The following is a 19,947-nucleotide window of genomic DNA, read 5'->3' as shown; positions in this document are numbered from 1 at the left end:
CGTAACACATGTGGCTGTGTTGGAACAGGACTGGCTGGTACTACTGAACCGCTGACACCGAAAGCAACGTGTAGGGTTTGGGACGTAGGGGCGAAAGGAAATTATCTCATAGCCCGCTTTTATTTTCGATGGGAGTTGAACTTTGTCAAATGTCAAGAGGACAGTACGGGATGGAATGATGTTCGTGTCAACCCTTTTCAAGACTCTATGAACAGCCATTACGCCCTTGTCAGACAGGTAGTGTTGAATTTCCTCGTCAGACAATCCGTCGAGGGAGCGTGTATAAACGACTCCAAGTGATGAATTTAAAGGGCGGTGCACTTCCACCCGGACAGGGAAGGTGTGGAGCAGTGAAGTACGCGGCAATTTTTGTGCCTGGAGGGCACTGACTGTTTCTAACAACAAAGTGCCATTTCATAATCTGGAACAAGACTTTACAGGACCTGCAATTGCGTCGACACCTTTCTGAATAATGAAAGGGTTGACCGTGGAGAAGTCGTGACCGTCAGACCGAGAAACAACAAGGAACTGTGGCAACGATGGAAGAACTGTCTGTGGCTGAGACTCAGTGAACTTACACTTGTGAGCAGACATAGTGGAAGATGAGGAAACCATTGCGGAAGAATCCTCCATGATTACCGGCGTCACAGATGGCGCGCTCCTCCCTTGTAAGGGCCCTCTCTGAGGGCACTCCCGCCTTAGGTGATAGTTTACACCTCAGGTCACATTTCATGCATCAAGAATCTGTGTAATTACCAGCCACTCTGACCAGCGGCTCTCCCCAAGGGTGCCACCTACCCTAACCATGGTCCGTCTAGCACAGCTGCCGTTGGCAGGTGTTGTGATGCTCCAAGAAGACAAGCAAACACTCCTTGGCATACATGGAGAGTTAACAACTCAGGAATCAGGAGTGATTCCTGTGTTGTCAGGGGACTCAGCCCGAAGGGTACATAACACCCCCATCACACGGACTGGCTATGTGTGTCTGTGACCTAGCAGGGCAGAAGGGGGCTACCCAAGGAAAGAGAGAGAGGAATCCTCACTGCAGACACCAGTGAGGGAGTTGTTCCCCCAAATGGTTCACACTAAAAAGAGGAAACTTTGAAGGTGAGGTCCAAACTCAAGTGAGGACCTAAAAACCAAAAAGGATAAATGAACAGGCAGAAGGAACAAAATTGCTGACAATAAAGAAAACCAGGTGGATAGCCATGTCCATTTTTTTGTGTTTAGGGCGCTCACCTACTTAGGTCATTAACGCCCACTCACAGACGTTAGTCCACTAATATCAAGGGGGCAATACCAGAGAGTACTTACAAAGACGCAGATATACAAAATAAAAGATTTAGATCTCTTTAGACAAGTCCGCCAATGTAATAAGACTAAGGATATAAGCAGCTGCTCGAGCACCATCAGCTGAAAGTTCCTGCAAGGTAGACGGCAGACACAGGACAACACGAGAGTAAATAAAATGGTGACAGGACAATAAAACATAGCTCACCGTCAATGGATGACCACAGGAGAACTGCGGGGCGGGGTCACCAGACAACAGGTAGCGGTGGCTAAATCGGCAATGCCCAATCTGCAACCTGGCCAGAATGACCTCCTCTTGCCAGGAACATCGTGACGAGGTCGTCCGAAATGCCGGGATCAGTTTGATGGCCCTAAGCTTATTTTCATGGAGAAAGGACCAAGCCTCATGACACAATGATGACACACGCCGACAAAGAATCCCAATAACATCAGTTGATGGGACATAAAAGGATGCTGTCCGAGGCAGGAGGGCAGCAGCCTTGGCTGCGGCATTAGCAGCTTATTCCCAGGCACACCAACGTGGCCAGGAATCCATAACAAAAAGTACATGAGCGCCAGTATCAGCTAGCGACTGAAGGGACCATTGAATTCATTGTATGAGAGGGTGGTCCGAATATGGGTCCCAGAGACTCTGAATGGCGCTCAAAGAATCAGAGCAGATGGCTTAGGCAGAATGACAATGGCGGCAGATATACTGAACAGCCTGATAGAGAGCAGAAAGCTCAGCTGTAAACCTTTAACACTGGTCAAGGAGGAGATATTGAAAGGTATCATCCCCAATGAAAAAGACACATCCAACGCCAGCATTAGACTTGGAGCCATCTGTGTAAATAAAGCCGTTATTAGTGAGCCTCGAACTAAGTTCAAAAAAACTCAAGTGGTATATCGAATCAGCAGCTCTCCTTTGAGAGCGTGCTGAGTTCAAGGTGAACACGAACCTGAGCCTGGAGCCTAGGTGGCATCGGGTTCTCACCCACTCGAAAAGTAGTATGGAGTGTAAAATCAAGTTGCTGAAGCAGGCGACGAAAGTGAACTCCTGGAGGTAACAGGGCAGAGACATACAGCCCATATTGGCGATCGAAAGAGTCGTTGTTTTTGGTTTTAGGGCACAAAACTTCTATGGTCATTAGCGCCCAGCTCGTGACTTAGGAAACAGTAAAAAACCGAAATTGAAAACCAGCAGCAATGGGAACAAAGTCATAAAATTGGAGAAACTAAAACCAGAAGGAATGCTTAAACATCCACTACAGAAAGGGGTTGGTTGTCCCCAAAAAAAGCTTCAAATGATTGACGTCATTTCACTGTCACTAATAAACTGGAGAAAGCGGTCGGCTGAGCGCGTGTCATCTGCTAAAATCGACGATAGATCAGGCGATAGCTGTAGACAGGAGCGTAACGGATTAAAATAGGGGCATTCAATTAAAAGGTGTCTTACCGTCCACAGCTGAGAGCAGTGGGGACAGAGTGGGGGAGGATCGCCGCTTAAAAGATGTCGATGGCTAAAAAGACAGTGCCCTATGCGGAGTCTAGTTAAAATTACCTCCTCCCGACGACGTGTTCGGGGGGAAGAGGTCCAAGCGCAAGGAAGGGCTTTCACTTCCCGCAATTTATTACGGGGAAGTGTTGACCAATGCGCATGCCATAATTGAGCAACTTTGCGACATAAACCGCTCCGTAGATCGGTGAAGGGAAGCGACTAAATAGCTGGCCGAGGAAGAGAGACTGCAGCCTTGGCCGCTATATCGGCCGCCTCATTCCCACAGATACCAGCGTGTCCCGGGAGCCAGAGAAACGCCACCGAGACGCCCCCCAGGTGGAGCAAGCGCAGACAGTCCTAAATCCGGTGGACCAGAGGGTGCACAGGGTAAAGAGCTTGGAGACTGAGGAGAGATCTGAGAGAATCTGTGTAGATTACGTACTGTATCCGCTGATGGCGCCGGATGTAGTGGACAGCCTGGAGAACAGCGTAAAGCTCCGCAGTATAAACCGAACACTGGTCGGGAAGCCGCAAATGGTTTGGGGTGTCGCCAACAATATAGGCACTCCCTACACCTAACGATGTTTTCGAGCCGTCGGTGTAAATAAATGTGGCGTCCGTCATTTGTGCACATAGAGCAGCAAATGCCCGACGATAAACAAGTATAGGGGTACCATCCTTGGGAAATTGACAAAGGTCACGGAGCAGGCAGATCCGGGGATGGAGCCAAGGCGGTGCTGTACCCCAAGTTGTCAAGAAGGTTTTAGGAAAGCGGAAGGAAAGAGAATGAAGCAGTTGACGGAAGCGGACTCCCGGGGGTAGTAGGGAGGAGGAGCGGCCTGCATACCCTACATCAAACAATGCGTCGAAAAAAAGGTCATGGGCTGGATTAGCAGGCATGGAAGACAGATGGCTACCATAACGACTCAGAAAGACTGCTCGCCGATTGGACAGAGGAGGTTCAGCAGTCTCAGCATAAAGGCTTTCCACAGGACTAGTGTAAAAAGCTCCAGACACTAAACGTAATCCACGGTGGTGGATAGAGTCGAGACGCCGAAGAATAGACGGCCGAGCAGAGGAGTAGACTATGCTTCCATAATGCAATTTCGAGCGCACTAAGGCGCGATAGAGGCGGAGAAGGACCACTCGGTCCGCTCCCCAGGAGGTACCATTCAGGACACGGAGGGTGTTCAGGGATCGCAGACAGCGAGCCGAAAGATAGGAAACGTGGGAGGACCAGCACAGTTTTCTGTCAAACATAAGACCCAAGAATTTAGCGACGTCTGAAAACGGAAGGTTGACAGGACCTAGATGTAAGGAGGATGGAAGAAACTCCTTACGTCGGCAAAAATTAACACAAACGGTCTTACTGGGTGAGAAACGGAAGCCGGTTTCGATGCTCCACGAGTGGAGGCGATCGAGACATCCCTGAAGACGTCGTTCAAGAAGGCTGGTCCGTTGAGAGCTGTAGTAGATCGCAAAATCGTCCACAAAGAGGGAGCCCGAGACATCAGGAAGGAGACAATCCACAATTGGATTTATGGCGATGGCAAACAGTACAACACTCAGCACGGAGCCTTGGGGTACCCCGTTTTCTTGGGAGAAAGTACGGGAGAGAGTAGTGTTCACCCGTACCCTAAATGTGCGCTCTGCCATAAATTCGCGAAGAAAAGGGGGCAGCCGGCCTCGAAAGCCCCAAGAGAACAGTGTGCGGAGGATGCCTGTCCTCCAACAGGTATCGTATGCTCTTTCCAGGTCAAAAAATATTGCTAAAGTTTGGCGTTTCCGGAGAAAATTGTTCATGATATAAGTGGAGACAGCAACAAGATGGTCAACTGCAGAACGATGCTTCCGGAATCCGCATTGGGCTGGTGTTAGACTGCGGGATTCCAGCCACCAAGCTAAATGGTAATTCACCATACGCTAAAAAACCTTACAGACACTACTCGTGAGAGAAATGGGGCGATAGCTAGAGGGGAGATGTTTGTCCTATCCAGGTTTCGGAACGGGAACGACAATAGCTTCCCGCCACCGTCTGGGAAACGTACTGTCGGTCCAAATTCGATTATAAAGGCGAAGGACGTAACGCAGACTATGGGTTGATAAATGCAGCAACATTTGGACATGGATACCATCCGGTCCTGGGGCGGAGGAGCGAGAAGAAGAGAGTGCATGTTGGAGTTCCCGCATGGAGAAAACAGTATTGTAGCTTTCGTGATTTTGAGAGGAGCAAGCAAGATGTCGCACTTCCGCTGCACGTTTCTTCGGGAGAAACGCTGGGGGGTAATTTGAAGAGCTCGAAATCTCAGCAAAGTGCTGACCCAATGAGTTAGAAATTACGACGGGGTCCACTAAGATATCATGCGCGACAGTGAGCCCAGAGACCGGGGAGAAACTAGGCGCGCCTGAGAACCGTCGAAGCCGACTCCAAACTTCCGAGGAGGGAGTGAAGGTGTTAAATGAGCTAATAAATCATTTCCAGCTTGCCTTCTTGCTATCGCGGATGACGCGACGGCATCGCGCACGGAGCTGCTTATAGCGGATACAGTTGGCCAAAGTAGGACGGTGACGGAAAATGCGAAGAGCTCGTCGCCGCTCACGTATTGAGTCACGGCATGCCTCGTTCCACCAAAGAACTGGGGGGCGCCGGGGCAATTCGGAGGTGCGTGTTATTGAACGTTCCGCAGCTGTAAGAATAACGTCGGTAATATGTGTGACCTCATCGTCGACGCTGGGAAAGCGACGGTCATCGAATGTCGCTGGAGACGAAAAAAGTGTCCAATCGGCTTGGGAAAACTTCCAGCGTCGCGAGCGCATATATGGCAGCTGAGGCTGCAGTCTAAGGACACATGGAAAGTGGTCACTCGAGTGTGTATCATCAAGGGCGAACCATTCGAAGCGCCGAGCTAGCGGAACAGTACCGACCGCAAGGTCCAAATGAGATAAATTTGTAGTGGAGGCAGACAAAAATGTGGGGACCCCAGTGTTGAGGCAAACTAGATCCGCTTGGTGGAAGACGTCTAGCAATAGAGAGCCAAGTGGACAAGGATGTGGAGATCCCCAAAGCGGGTGGTGGGCATTGAAGTCCCCAACCAGCAAATAGGGGGGTGGAAGCTGACCAAGAAGATGAAAGAGATCAGCTCATGCCATTGATGTGGACGATGGAATGTATACAGTACAAAGAGAAAAGGTATATCCAGAAAGGGAAAGACGGACGGCGACAGCTTGGAAGGAACTGTTTAAGGGGATTGAGTGATAATGGAGAGTATCATGGAGAAGAATCATGAGTCCTCCATGGTCTGGAGTGGCTTCAACAGAGGGGAGGTCATATACGACGGACTGAAAATGAGGGAGAACAAAGCGGTCATGGGGACGCAGCTTTGTTTCCTGAAGACAGAAGATGACTGGCGAGTAGGATCGTAAGAGGATCGACAATTCATCCCGATTGGCTCGAATGCCGCGGATATTCCAGTGGATAATGGACATAGGGTGAACAGAAAATGGAGGAATGTGACCAAGGGTGCTGTCAACTCAACGACTGCTCAGAGCTTGCGACTGACAGCATGGAATGGCATTCAGCCGAAGGCAGAAGATCCTGATCCATAGGTTGGTCAGTAGCAGCCCCTGCCACCAGCGATCGGCCGGTTGACCGGCAACCAGCAGTGCGCCTCGGCGACACGGAAGACGGCCGAGGGCGATTTCCGCCAGGTGGTGCTGTAGATGGGACTCTCCTTGGCGGAGAAGGAGAGGAACTGTGTTTCTTTGTAGCCTTCTTGGAAGTATGATGTTTAGATGGATGAACCGATGGTTGTGAAGTTGCGGTACGTAAAAACTCTTCACGAGTATGCTCTTTTTTCGAAGACTTGGCGTCTGACTTTTGGGCTCGAGATTTAGCAGAACCCGACGAAGGGTGAGCCATAGAGTGGGCAGGCGAAAGTGGTGAGGATGAACGGGCGATCTTTGCGCTGGCCGATCTGACGACCGTGGTACTAAAGGTGAGTTCGCAAGTCAGCATGGCCGCCTCCTTTGTTGGCCGAGGAGAAGCAAGGGCAGTGCTGTATTTTCCTGTCTGAGGCACGGTGGGCTGTCGACTGGTGAACAATTTTAAAGCAGCAAAGGCCGACACCTTTTCCTTCACTCTTATTTCCTGGATGAGCTTTTCGTCCTTAAAAACGGGGCAATCTCGAGAGGAAGCAGCGTGGTCACCCATACAGTTGATGCAGCGAGGGGATGGAGGTGGACAAGCACCCTCATGGGCATCCTTGCCACACGTAGCACATTTGGCCGGATTGAAACAGGACTGGCTGGTGTGATTGAACCGCTGACATCGATAGCAACGCGTATGGTTCGGGACGTAAGGGCGGACGGAAATTATCTCATACCCTGCTTTGATTTTCGATGGGAGTTGAACTTTGCCAATGTCAAGAAGACAGTGCGGGTTGGAATGATGTTCGTGTCAACCCTTTTCATAACCCTATGAACAGCCGTTACGCCCTGGTCAGACAGGTAGTGCTGAATTACTTCGTCAGACAATCCATCGAGGGAGCGTGTATAAACGACTCCACGCGAGGAATTTAAGGTACGGTGCGGTTCCACCCGGACAGGGAAGGTGTGGAGCAGAGACGTACGCAGCAATTTTTGTGCCTGGAGGGCACTGACTGTTTCTAACAACAGGGTGCCATTCCGTAATCGAGAACAAGACTTTACAGGACCTGCAACTGCGTCGACACCTTTCTGAATAATGAAAGGGTTGACCCTGGAGAAGACGTGACCTTCGTCAGACCGAGAAACAACAAGGAACTGTGGCAATGATGGAAGAACCGTCTGTGGCTGAGACCCAGTGAACTTACGTTTGTGAGCAGACATAGTGGAAGGTGAGGAAACCATTGCGGAAGAATCCCCCATGATTACCGGTGTCTCCGATGGCACGCTCCTCCCTTGTGGGGGCCCTCACTGAGGGCACTCCCGCCTTAGGTGATTCTTCACACCTCAGGTCACACCTCCCGACAAACGGACGGAGGGACGAATCGGCACTTTCGGAAGGTATCAGCTCGGGTAATCACCCCTCCCTGGGCCTGGCCGTTACCAGGGGGTACGTACGTGTCCTACCTCTCTACCCAGGGCGGGGAATTACGCGTTACCCCGTCACCGGCTTCGCATGGAAGTGCGTGGGTTGGCCTTCAGACACACACAGGGAGGAAAAAAGAGAAAGGGAAAGAAAAGAAGAGGGGGTCTCAAATGCCGCAGCGGAGAAAAGGGCAAAGAGAAGAGGGAAGGAAAAGACAAGGACGGAGGAAGGATGAGGACTTGCGAGTGTAGAAAGCAAGGAATTTGAAACAGTTTCGAGCGTCCGTCTCCGGACGTAGGCACAAACCATACTCCCAGAGGGGGAGAAAGGGAAGGAAAAAGCCAGAGGTGAGGGGGGGGGCGAAGATGGGGGATGGGGAAGGATGCGGATAGGGAAGGTATGCGGCCCGGGAAGGAAGGAGGGCCACATTAGCTCGGGGTCCCGTGCTCGCTTCGCACGTGTCCACAAAAGAGTTGTGGACCCCCTGGGGGGGATCGAAAGAGTCGTCAAAGAAGCAAAAATATGATGGGTGGTCGGGCATTGACATCAGTCAGCAGACGTACCGACAAAGCAACATATCGTGCCGGTAGTTAAGTGCTAATGCAGGAGCTTTGGCATTCAGACTCTCAAAAGGGCTGGTGTATAATACTCCAGTCACCAGACTTAACCCCCGATGGTGGATAGAGTTTAGACGGTGTAAGATGGACTGCCGAGCAGAAGAGTAGACAATGCTCCCATAATCCAGCTTTGATCGGACAATGGACTGATATAAGCAAAGCAGGACCATTCGATCTGCTCCCCATGACGTACCACTGAGAACACGGAGGACATTTAGGGAACAGGTACAACGAGCAGCCAAATAAGGCCCATGTGGAGACCAGCGAAGTTTCCTGTCAAATGTAAGACCTAAAAATTTTTTTGTATCCACGAATGGGAGAGCAACAGGACCGAGATGTAAGAATGATGGAAGAAACTGTTTGTAACGCCAGAAGTTCATACACACCATTTTCTCACCAGAAAAACGAAAACCGTTAGCGACACTCCAGGAATGTAGACAGTTTAGACAATGCTGAAGACAGCGCTCCAGGAGACATGTTCTCAAAGCGCTGCAGTAGATCGTAAAGTCATCCACGAAATGGGAGCCCGAAACCTTAGCTGGAAGGCAATCCATTAATGGATTGACAGCTATGGCAAAAAGGGCCTGTGGCATCCCATTCTACTGGCGAAAGGCATGTGACAAAACAGAACCCACACGTACCCTGACTATTTGATCCATTAAGAATGCGTTAATAAAAAGAGGGAGGCAATTGCGAAGGCCCGAAATGTACATGGTGTGGAGAATACCTGCCCACAAACAGGTGTCATAAGCCTTCTCCAAATCAAAGAAAACAGCCACCTTCTGGCGCTTACGCAAGAAGTTGTTCATAATGAAGGTTGACAAGGTAGCTAGGTGGTCAACAGCAGAGCAGCGCCTACGAAAGCCACATTGGACATTGGTAAGGAGGCGTCAAGATTCACGGAGCCAAACGAATCGAGAATTTACCATGTGCTCCATCACCTTGCAGACGCAGCTGGTAAGGGAGATGGGGCGATAACTGGAAGGAAGGTGATTCTCCTTTCCTGGTTTGGGTATGGGAACAACAACTGCTTCACGCCAGTGTGTGGGAACATGACCTTCAGTCCAGATGCGATTATAGGCGTGAAGAAGACAGCCTTTACCTGCGCGAGAAAGGTTCTTCAGCATCTGAATACGGATACCATCGGGCCCCGGAGCAGAGGATCGGGACCAGGCGAGTGCACTTTTGAGTTACCGCATGGTGAAGGTGGCATTGTAACTTTCATGATTCAAAGACTGGAAAGAAGGAGGCCGTGCATCCACTGCTGGTTTTCAGGGGAAGAAGGCAGGGTGGTAATGGGCAGAGCTCGAAACCTCCATGAAAAAGCGGCCGAAGGCATTTGAGACATCCTCAGCATCCACAAGGACTTCATTCACTACAGTCAGGCCAGAAATCAGGGAGTGGACCTTGGTGCCAGACAGCCGACACAGGCCAACCCAGAATACTGAAGAAAAGGTAAAACTGTTGGATGAGCTGGTGAAAGCCACCCAGCAAGCCTTTTTGATTTCTTTGATAACACAATGACATTGTGCACGGAGTCGTTTGTAACTGATACAGATTGCCAACTTAGGGTGGCACTGTGCGTAAAGCACGTCGCCGAGCATGAATAGCATCGCTGCATGTGGTAGTCCACCTGGGGACTGGGACTCGATGTGGAGAAGAGGAAGTACGAGGGGTGGAATATTCAGCAGCAGTGAGAATAACGTCCATGAAGTATGCGACCAGACTATCACAACTGGAGAAGTTTTGATCATGGAAGGTCGCCAGGGAGGTTGACAAGCCCCCCAGTCAGCTTTGGAGATGTTCCAGCTAGTGGTATGTGGAGAAAAGGTGTCATGCAGAAGATGGATTATGCAGGGAAAATGGTCGCTCGAGTATGTGTCAGACAGAGCATACCATTCCAACCGACATGCAAGTTGGATTGTGGATGTTGAGAGGTCCAGGTGGGAATAGGTATGCGTTGTGTCTGAAAGGAAGGTAGGTGCACCGGTATTTAAGCAGACAAAATTGAGATGGTTGAAAAGGTCTGCCAAGAGTGAGCCTCTCAGGCAGGATGCTGGAGAGCCCTAAAGGGGATGGTGGGCATTAAAGTCTCCAATCAACAAAAATGGTGTAGGAAGCTGAGTAATCAGTTGTATCATGTCTGCCCTAGTGAAAGCAGACGATGATGAAGTGTAAACAGCAAGAATGGAGAATGTGAAAGTGGAGAGAGTAATCCGGAAGGCAACTACCTACAGATCTGTGTGCAATGTGATTGGATCATAGTAGACCTCATCAAGAACCAGCAACATGATCCCTCCATGAGCCTGAATACATGCCACAGGGAGTAGGTCAAAACGCATGGAGGTATAGTGTGTCAGGTCAATATGATCGCATGGGCGTAACTTCGTTTCTTGGAGACCTACGACAAGCAGGCATAAACTCAAGAATTGCGTCTGCCCCCTTCCTGAGCTGGTCGGGAGTGGTGGCTTCCTCCGCCGGTTAAAGGCCAGATGATCGGCTACCAGTGGTGCGGCCTGGCGAAACTGAAGATGGCCGGGGACAGCAATTTGCGCCTCTGCAGACATGGAGAACTCTTTTTTTTCTATGAGCCTTCACTGAAGAATTAAGTTTTGTCGATAGAACAGTTGATTTGTGTGAAGTTTGTGTACACAAGAAACCTTCGCGTGTCAGTTCTTTTTTGAAGGTCTGAGCCCCTGATTTAGAGGTCCTTGTCTTAGCAGTAGCTGATGAAGATGTTTGAGAGTTAGGGTTGGTGGGAGGAAGAGGAGACTTTGATCAGGTGATCTTAGCACTGGCGGATCTGATGATCAAATTGCTAAATGTTAGATCACATGTCTGTGTAGCCACCTCCCTGGTACGCCGAGGAGAGCCGAGAATGATACTGTATTTGCCTGAAGGAAGCACAGAGGGCTTCCTGCTAATGAATAACTTGCAAGCAGCTGACGTCGACACCTTCTCGTTCACTCGAATTTCCTGTATACTTTTCTTACCTTTGTAGAGGGGGCAGTCACGAGAGGAGGCAGCATGGTTGCCCATGCAGTTGATACAATGAGGGTATGGAGGTGGACAGTCACCCTCATGGGCAGCCCTGCCACAGGTAGCGCATTTAGCTGCACTTTATCAAGATTGCCATGTATGGTTAAACCACTAACATTGGTAACACCTTGTAGGGCTGGGTACATACAGCCGAACAGAAATGACCTTGTAACCCGCTATAATTCATGAGAGAAGTAAGGGCATGAAAACAAGAAGAAGAGTGAATGTAGGGAAACACCAATAGAGGAAGAAAGTGTGGGGATGGAGAAAAACAAAGGAAACAGGATCCTGGATTTTTCAAACAACCATGTCCGGGTGAAGGCTTGATACATTACTCCCAAAAAGAGAGAGTTGGAACGAGGCGGCATGGGGTAGGGGGGTAGGGCAGACAGGAAAGGAAGGAGAACTGCACTAGCTCGGGCCCCTGTGCTCGCCACGCACATATCCAAAAAAAGAGTTGTGGACCACCCTGGGAGCATAGCCATGTCGAAATGAACTGGAGTACCAAGATTGGGGAAGGAGGGGGCAACTGGGAGTCGGCAAGGATAGGGAGGGAGGGCAGGGTGACAAATGTGGCCAGTAAGGAAGAATTGGCTGCAAGAGTTCAGAGTCCCACATGCGCCACGTGTGAACTCACGAAAGAAGAAAGAATTGCAAGCCCCCTGCAGGAAGAGGGGGTTCTGACTTGAGGGCATCAGAGTGTAACATAAAGTTGCCCACCATAAAACTTCCATCATTCAAATGTGATGTAAAGTGGTTCAGGCATCATTTGTGAGTCTTGTGGTAAATAGAGAGGAATTAGAGGACACTGCTAAATAACCACTTGCTTAGTTCAGTAACATGTGCAGCTCACTGCCAATCTTCTTGTGACTACCACCAATTTTAATGTAGCTTTTGATACAGTTTGCAACACATACAATAATCCTAGGCTGATTGCATCAGCACATCTGAAGAATGATGTTAATGTTCCTGTCAGTGACCGGGGAAAGTGCAAATGAACTTGGTGCACTACTTCAAGCAATGTTCATTTGCTGATTGGATTACAACTAAATGTATCCTTTCAAGACTTAATTATATCACTGTTCTTTATAGAAAATGTTGACCCGTCTGTAAGAACAGAATTTAAAATCTGCCTGAGTTTCAATAGCTTTCTGACATTAGAATATAGATATGCTTTACTCACAAATAAATGCAAATCCGAAATCATTAAGGCTACAGTACTATCAAGACACAGCACAAATTGGAACAAACAGCAGATCACCTACAATGCCAACCACATTGGGCATTTGAGATGAATCTAGTCCCTGCTAGTGCTGCATTGGTCAAGTGCCACTTGCCTCATGCTTTGCAGAAGTGCAGAAAATTAAGGCAAGCCACAAGTAGCAAACACAAACCTATAGTGATGCCCAACAAACTGATCAACAACTGTCCCAAGGGTGATCGTAGGGCTTCTAGTTGCACATCTGTATGCTGTCATGCTTGTTGAAAATGGCACCACACACTGCTACAGACAGAAATAAAACAACAATGATGGAACAAGGAAGGACTGTCCTAGTGATATGAAACACAAAAACAATGGTATACATTCATCAAATACATTGCGTTATTGCTCACTTAAAGTCATCAGAGACAAACAAATGCTGCTTACGACAGTGACAACACAGTTGACAGATAGCAGTGGCACATGGCAAACTTATGCTCCCTTAGTTTCTGACTCACAGTCATGATTTATATCTGAAGCATGTGCACAGTGCCTCTCACTTCACAGATGGCACAGTAAAGTATACATGCAAGGAACAGGTGGAATCATATCAGAAACGAAACAGCACATCTCTGTTCAAGTTGACTCCTGTATAAACATCTTCATTTCACCTTCTGTCTGGGATCAAGACAAGATGTCAGTTACCTTCAGCAAAATTAAACGGTGTGTTGGATTTGACACATATAAAACGTATCGATCTAGAATTTTGGTCACCTGGCAAGATCGACAAATTGCTGGGAGCAAAAGTTTCTCTGTACATTCAGAAGGCAAGGACTATCTCCATAAGAACTGATCATCCAGTGCTTTAAGAGACAGAACTGTGTTGGGTTATGTATGTCAAAGGAGTATCAAATGGTAGAACACAAAATTTTGTCAAGGTGGCCATTCATGTTATGCTTTGTGAAAACTGACACCGACTTTCTTGAACAAACTGTGGAAGACAGAAGGATTAAATCATGTCTGAGCCATAGCAAGATTTGCACGTGTGTGTTGGTTTGGTGGGGCCTGGAGAACAGTTGGCGGTAGGGAATGTGGCTGGCAAGATGTTGCTTTTGGGGGACTCCCGCTGTCTGGTGCGGGTCCCGAGATGCTGCTGAAGGTTGAATGAGTCACGTCAAGCTGGGCTGGCTCTCATGAGGCCAGATAGCAGTGAGCTGCATGAAGACATACGGACATTGCAAGCAACCTGATTGGCAAGTAACTGGCTTACTCTACAAGCTTAAATTTTATGGCTCCTTAATGATCACCTGAGTGTGTAGGATGCAATAATATCCTGGCTCGAATCCTGCAATGCACGGGCCCTTCACAACTGAGTGCAGTAAAGTGTTGTTCTTTTATATTTGAGTGAGTTCATGTCTGTGTTATCTAAAATTGCATCTGTTATATTAATGCACCTATGAGTGACTGAGTGCATGATCATCAGTCAGTGTTATTAATTGCAATTTGTGTTCCAGGTAATATGTCATGCAAGTGTAAGAGTATTCCCTGTTAAAGTCTCAGGAAGAGAATCAATTGTAACATGATCTAGGTCAGAGGCAAAGTGATCTTGGTACATGGGTACACTTGAGTTATTTTATCAGCAGGTGCTGATATTTTCAATTCTGAATAACAGAAATTTTAAACAGTATTAATTACATTGCTAGTCACTTGTGCCATTTGTTCACATTTTCTACTTCCTGCACCTTCTTGTGTGAAGCTTCATTAATGCAGAATTCTGTTCCTATAGGTGTGTGTTGGCAGGGTAGCTTTGGCAGGAAATGATGTGTTCTTGTTCCCTGTGCCCAGAGCAGAGGCATGTTTGCCTTTTGCCATGGTGGCCCCTCTATTGTCGCACGGCGTCTGAGTTGACTGGCAGTCCGCTGCCCCTACCAGTCGCACGAGTGAAGCGTAGTTGCTCATCTGACATGTTCCATGACAGTGTGTCACAGTTTGGGCAGGAACCAGTAGTCTGCTCTATTCGGTGAATTTATTTAGCTCAGAAGGCTAAGGTACACTTACCAAGCCTGAGGTTCCTCCTCCTTATAACTAACTACTCACTTAAATGTTGCACCCTTATTAACAATTCTCAATACGTTAAGTTTAAAACCTGTTAGTTATCAGTGTAAACTGTCGATCTTTACCTTGGTAAATAATCATTAGTCCACTTGGGGAATTTAGCTGCTCGTTCTTTGTTGACTGTGATAGAGCTCTGCTGTAGCTTGCGATCTGCTCTGAATTTTTGACAACTGTACGTTTATTAAATGTCAGTTTTAATGTTTGTTTGCAATGCATGGTTTGGGATTCATACTTAAAATTCATACCTTCCCATGTGTCTGGTATGAGGCACTGTGTATTTTACTGCTTACTGGTTTTCCTTTCTTTTTGTTATGTGTTGTACATTACTAAGAGGCCTTCCAGCAAATACAATCAGTGGTGTGGCTTGCGAATCTTCCTGTATTTGGATGAATGTTTTTCAATTGTGCAACAGTAACTTAAGTTTGCAAATTGTTAATGCATCTAATGTCAGTCACTGTAATTAATTTCATTGATAAAATTGTTTGTTGAACCAGCCCAATTTCCTTGTTTTGTGAACTGTGTACTTCCAATTTCATGCCCTTTTCATAATGGTACAATTGCCAAAATATGGATTCTAATTAATTAATCCTGCTAAAGTTTTTACTGCGAGGCTCATGACTGTTTTAATACGCTTTTAAATTGTAATAATATGAATGATGTTAAGTAATAAATTGTATTACATAAAACAACAAATGAAAAAATATGTGAGTCCACATTCCACTTCTTTTCCTTAAAGCTGTCCAAACACTAGTTGTGTGGTATCAATGTCTCAATGATGGAAGAAGAGCAGCAATGTGACTCGCACTTCGTGGAACACACAACTAAAGATTCAACAGATAGGTTCTTAGTTCATCTTCCATTTCAGGAATAGCAAAGTTTGTTATGCAATTATTTCCACAATGCAGCAAAGTGCTTCTCCCAGACTGAACAGAAACTAACAAGACAATCAAAGTTTGTGGAAAGCTACACAGAGTTTATGAGGAAGTACGAAGGTTTACGACACACGGTAGTAGTAGTCATGACAGAAGCCATTTCATAGTACATGGCACTTCAGCTCAACTACTAAACAAGAGCAGCATTTGATTGTCTTGCCAAATCAAACACAAATTTGTCACTAAACAGTCTTCCAATGATATGACCAACCATTCAACATTATTTGTAATCCATAACATTATGCTTCCACATACATCGCATTGCCTTCACAGTAGACATGGAGAATATGCATTGACAAGTTCTGGTAGTAGATGAAGATCGCACTTTCCAAAGAATATTGTGGAGGAGTGATAGATCTGCACCACCTCTGGGATACCAATGAAAGACAATCACATACAGAATGACTTGTGCGCCCTTTTTGCAGCCAGTGGTCTGTTACAGTTAGCTCACAAAGAGAGTGAGCGGAGTGAGGCAGCGAACATTCTCACTAATCATTTCAATATCGACCATTGTATCTCAGGATGCAATACAGTAAGGGGTGAAATCAAGCTCCAGTAAGATCTCATTAAGATATTGATAAGAGGTGGAGCTTCACTATGGAAATGGTACAGCAACACAGACGAACTGCACTGTACTGTGTGCCACATCATACATTTTTGATCCATTTGGATTAATTAGTCCCACTGTTATCAGATTTAAGATATTTTTGCAATGTCTATGGCAGCATAAGTTAATGTGGAATGGGCCCTTGTCCTCAGAGTTGCACACCTTGTGGCAGACACTATACATTGAGATTCATATGACAGACAGCATGCGTGTTGATCATATGGTCACTGCAGGAGGGACAGCTACCTGTATACAGGAGTCAGTACAAGATCTGGTTGATCATCCAAAGGTTGATCATTTGATTCTGTTTCATGTATCAGAGACATACCTGAATATTACTGGAAGCAAATCCCAAACAGCGAACGTAGCTACAGAACGTAGCTACACAGTTAATTTTACTTCACACAGCACAACCGGTGATAGATGAGCTACCAAACATGAAGTTAGATTTATTGAATTACTGTGCAACCCAAGATAAACTTGTGATACCCAAAGACAAGAAGACCTCTCTATGAAGTGCACGAGAAATCAATTTAATGACCATGATAATATTCTACAAAAGGGTATTTTTCAAGTTCGTCTGGCTATGATAATAGCAAGAAGAGTGACTCCATTACCATTTTAAAAATGGTGAATGACGTATAACTGCAATAACTAAATATTTTAGACAACTGTAGGTGGTAAATATCATGTTTAATGAATATCAAATGTGGTGTAACCTAGCTCTGGGGTAAAGTTACATATTTTGCAATGTCTATAGTACCAATGAATGATGGTCGCTGCCATAAAGTCACATTCTAGTTCAAATAATGGGTTTAAACTTTTATTCACTTCAGGAATTTTTTCTCTTGCACATGAAATCTGCTGCAAATGTGTGAAGAGTTTCTGCAGGGTGGGACAGCAATAGTTGCTTCATCAGGCTTCACTGTACTTGCGGATTTGAGTGTTTTATTCCATGCTATCTCATTCTCATTCAGTGAAGTGCCTGGCCCTAGATCTGTTGCACTGTGACAATGCCATTATATCAGGAGACAAAATATGAAGTTACGATGTCATTAGCCAGTATGCGAGTATTCTTTGATATATTTTTGTAATTGTTCAGTAGGTAATTACATTGTAAGAAAAGACTTGAGACAACACTTCACTTACCAGTGCAAATGAAGTTGCAAAGGTTGTGGTGTCAGGAAAGATTGGAGTGCAAAAAATAATAAGCATGAAGTGAAGATGAATAGGATATGTAGAAAGGTGTTGATTAATTAAAATCGGGTGTGCAGGGCAGCCCACAGAAGGGCTAAAAACCATGGGCTAATGAAATTTGTTAGCACCCTGGAAGGAGACTAGGAAACAGTGGAGGGGGGGGGTTCATTACATGCCACAAAGCCAAACTTCCTATGCTGCTGGTGAAACTCACCATCACTCTGTCAGTCTCAGTGGTGCTGCCTCTACTTTCACTCACCTGAGCAATAGGACGCGGGGCTTCCCCCACAACAGGGCCTGATTGACAAAAAAGGAAATTGTGTGTTAATATAAAAAATACTTAATCTGCAAAAGTCAAACAAACAGTTGATAAATGAAGACTGTTTCAATATGACATTATAAAGAACAGAATCAATTATTTCAATCTTTTAGAGAGCCTAGTGATCAGCGAATAACTGAGCATCTAATCTAGTCAATTATGTACAACAGTGAACATTACTAACCGAGTTCCACAAAGTCAGAACTTTATTCCAGTTGCAAGCTGGCTATCTGAATACCACCAGGGGCAAATAAACTTTTATTGTCAACATTTCAAATAATTATTAACCAAATTTTTTATTTAAAACCCTGTAGTAATCAGCTTATTAAAACATACAAATTTATGTTACAGGGTTAATTTAACAATTAGGAACTGAGTGTATGACTGTATATGCAGCCTCACTCACTGCAGGCATATGCTGTCATTCTATTCATCCAGTAGTTGACAATGAGTGTACTTGGTGACTTGCAGAAAACTTCACCAATCATTTCAAATTATCATTAAACTTTCTCAGCGATACCCCACAGAAAGTAATAGCAAAAATGTTATCACTTACCACATTTTTGTTGTTCATGCAGTAAAATTGCATATCAAACACATACTATGTAATCCTCCTTTCTTTACTTACAGATGATACACATAGCCAGGAGACGGTGTAGCAGATTATCCGGGGTATTTCTCAGGTGCATTCTTTGTAGAGGTGAGGTAGGATGAAATTTGTTGGGTATGGGAACAGGGTGGAGTAGAAGACATAATAGGAATGAGGTGGAAGTGTGTGGTGTACCATATGACTGGTACCTTACAATGCTGTCTTGTGACATTCAACAGAGTGCTGCCTGTTGCTGGCATGTTAATAAACCTGAAACAAACTCAGAGCAGCTCATCTTGCCCATGACAGCCATTGCATAGTTTCTGTATAGGGACCACATGACACTGGACAATTTTCCGGTATTCCTGTGCTCTTCACAGCCTTCATAGACCACTGCACAATGGCTCACCAGCCAACCCAAGTCCCAGACTTGACATCCACAATCTACTTCCGAGTGCCATGACTATATTAATAAGAATGTAGCCCACAATATTGACATCACTAGTGCAAACTACTCTTTAGATACCTAGAGCAGTGGCTCTCAGTTGTTACACACAGAGTGCTGAACTGGAGCTTCAAGAATAGTTATCATGTTATCAGATATCTTGTAGTGGATCAGGTCATTCTCTACCTTGCCTTAAATAGAAATCTGTTTCCTTTGCTGCATGTTGTTACATACAATCTGTGTTTCTATGAAGCTCTATTCCTCTTGGCTACTTAGAAACACCTCTCTTCTTGTGGTTTTTTTTCATTACTACCTTGTCTCTGGAAACTAATTACCAGTGTCTTGTATTCCATTGGGCAGCCTTCATCTCTGTGTTCAAGTGCATCTACACAGGGTTTGAATGGTTTTGCTCTATGTTCAAAAAACACTCTTACCATTTCCTTTGAGTTGGATAGTACTCTACACCTTTGTATTGTGATGTTCTCTGATTGATTGTCTTCTTATTACATGTTTTATCTTGCATCTGTTTTCATCCCTCCTTGATGATGATGTGGCCTGGTATTTTTCTTTCAGAACCGTGCATCCTGGATGGCACTGCCATCTCCTCCATGGGGATGACAGTTGTCATATTTTTGGCTGCTGTAACAGTCACAACTATTCCTCTGAGCACTACAATATTGGAATATAGGAAATTACCAGTGCTGCTGGCAGTGCTCAGCTTAACTCATATTAGTGACAACCTTACAGCGTAACAGGACTATTGTTATGTTTTTTTGCACTAGGAAGCCATTTAACATGCCCGACATTATAATGTGCCTTCTGTGTTGCAATGAAGTTCTAATGTTCATGACAACCTGAGCATATTTCTCACCTTGTGCATGGATCATCCATAATAGGTGGGATGAATGACCATGTGAGTGGGTGGCAGATGGGGCAATGCAGCTCCCTACTGGACTCCCTGTAGAGAGGTGAGGCAGGAAGACAAACACATTGGTCTGGGAACAGACTGTAGTGAAAGTCTGAATGGGAA

General features: G+C 46.1%; 1 protein-coding gene across 1 annotated transcript in view; it reads right to left on the bottom strand.

Annotated features, from left to right (window-relative positions):
- The window catches only part of LOC126235601 (uncharacterized), a 305,745-nt gene that overhangs the window by 261,158 nt on the left and 24,640 nt on the right, over positions 1-19,947 (bottom strand). Inside the window, exon 3 of the mRNA XM_049944313.1 lies at positions 17,824-17,861. Coding sequence (XP_049800270.1) covers positions 17,824-17,861 — 38 coding nt within the window. The remainder of the gene's footprint in view (positions 1-17,823; positions 17,862-19,947) is intronic.

The sequence above is a fragment of the Schistocerca nitens genome, chromosome 2 (genome assembly GCF_023898315.1).
Source record: "Schistocerca nitens isolate TAMUIC-IGC-003100 chromosome 2, iqSchNite1.1, whole genome shotgun sequence".
NCBI classification, from domain to species: Eukaryota; Metazoa; Arthropoda; class Insecta; order Orthoptera; family Acrididae; genus Schistocerca; species Schistocerca nitens.
The sequence above is the reverse complement of the archived record's forward strand: the minus strand, read 5'-3'. Positions and strand labels throughout refer to the sequence as shown.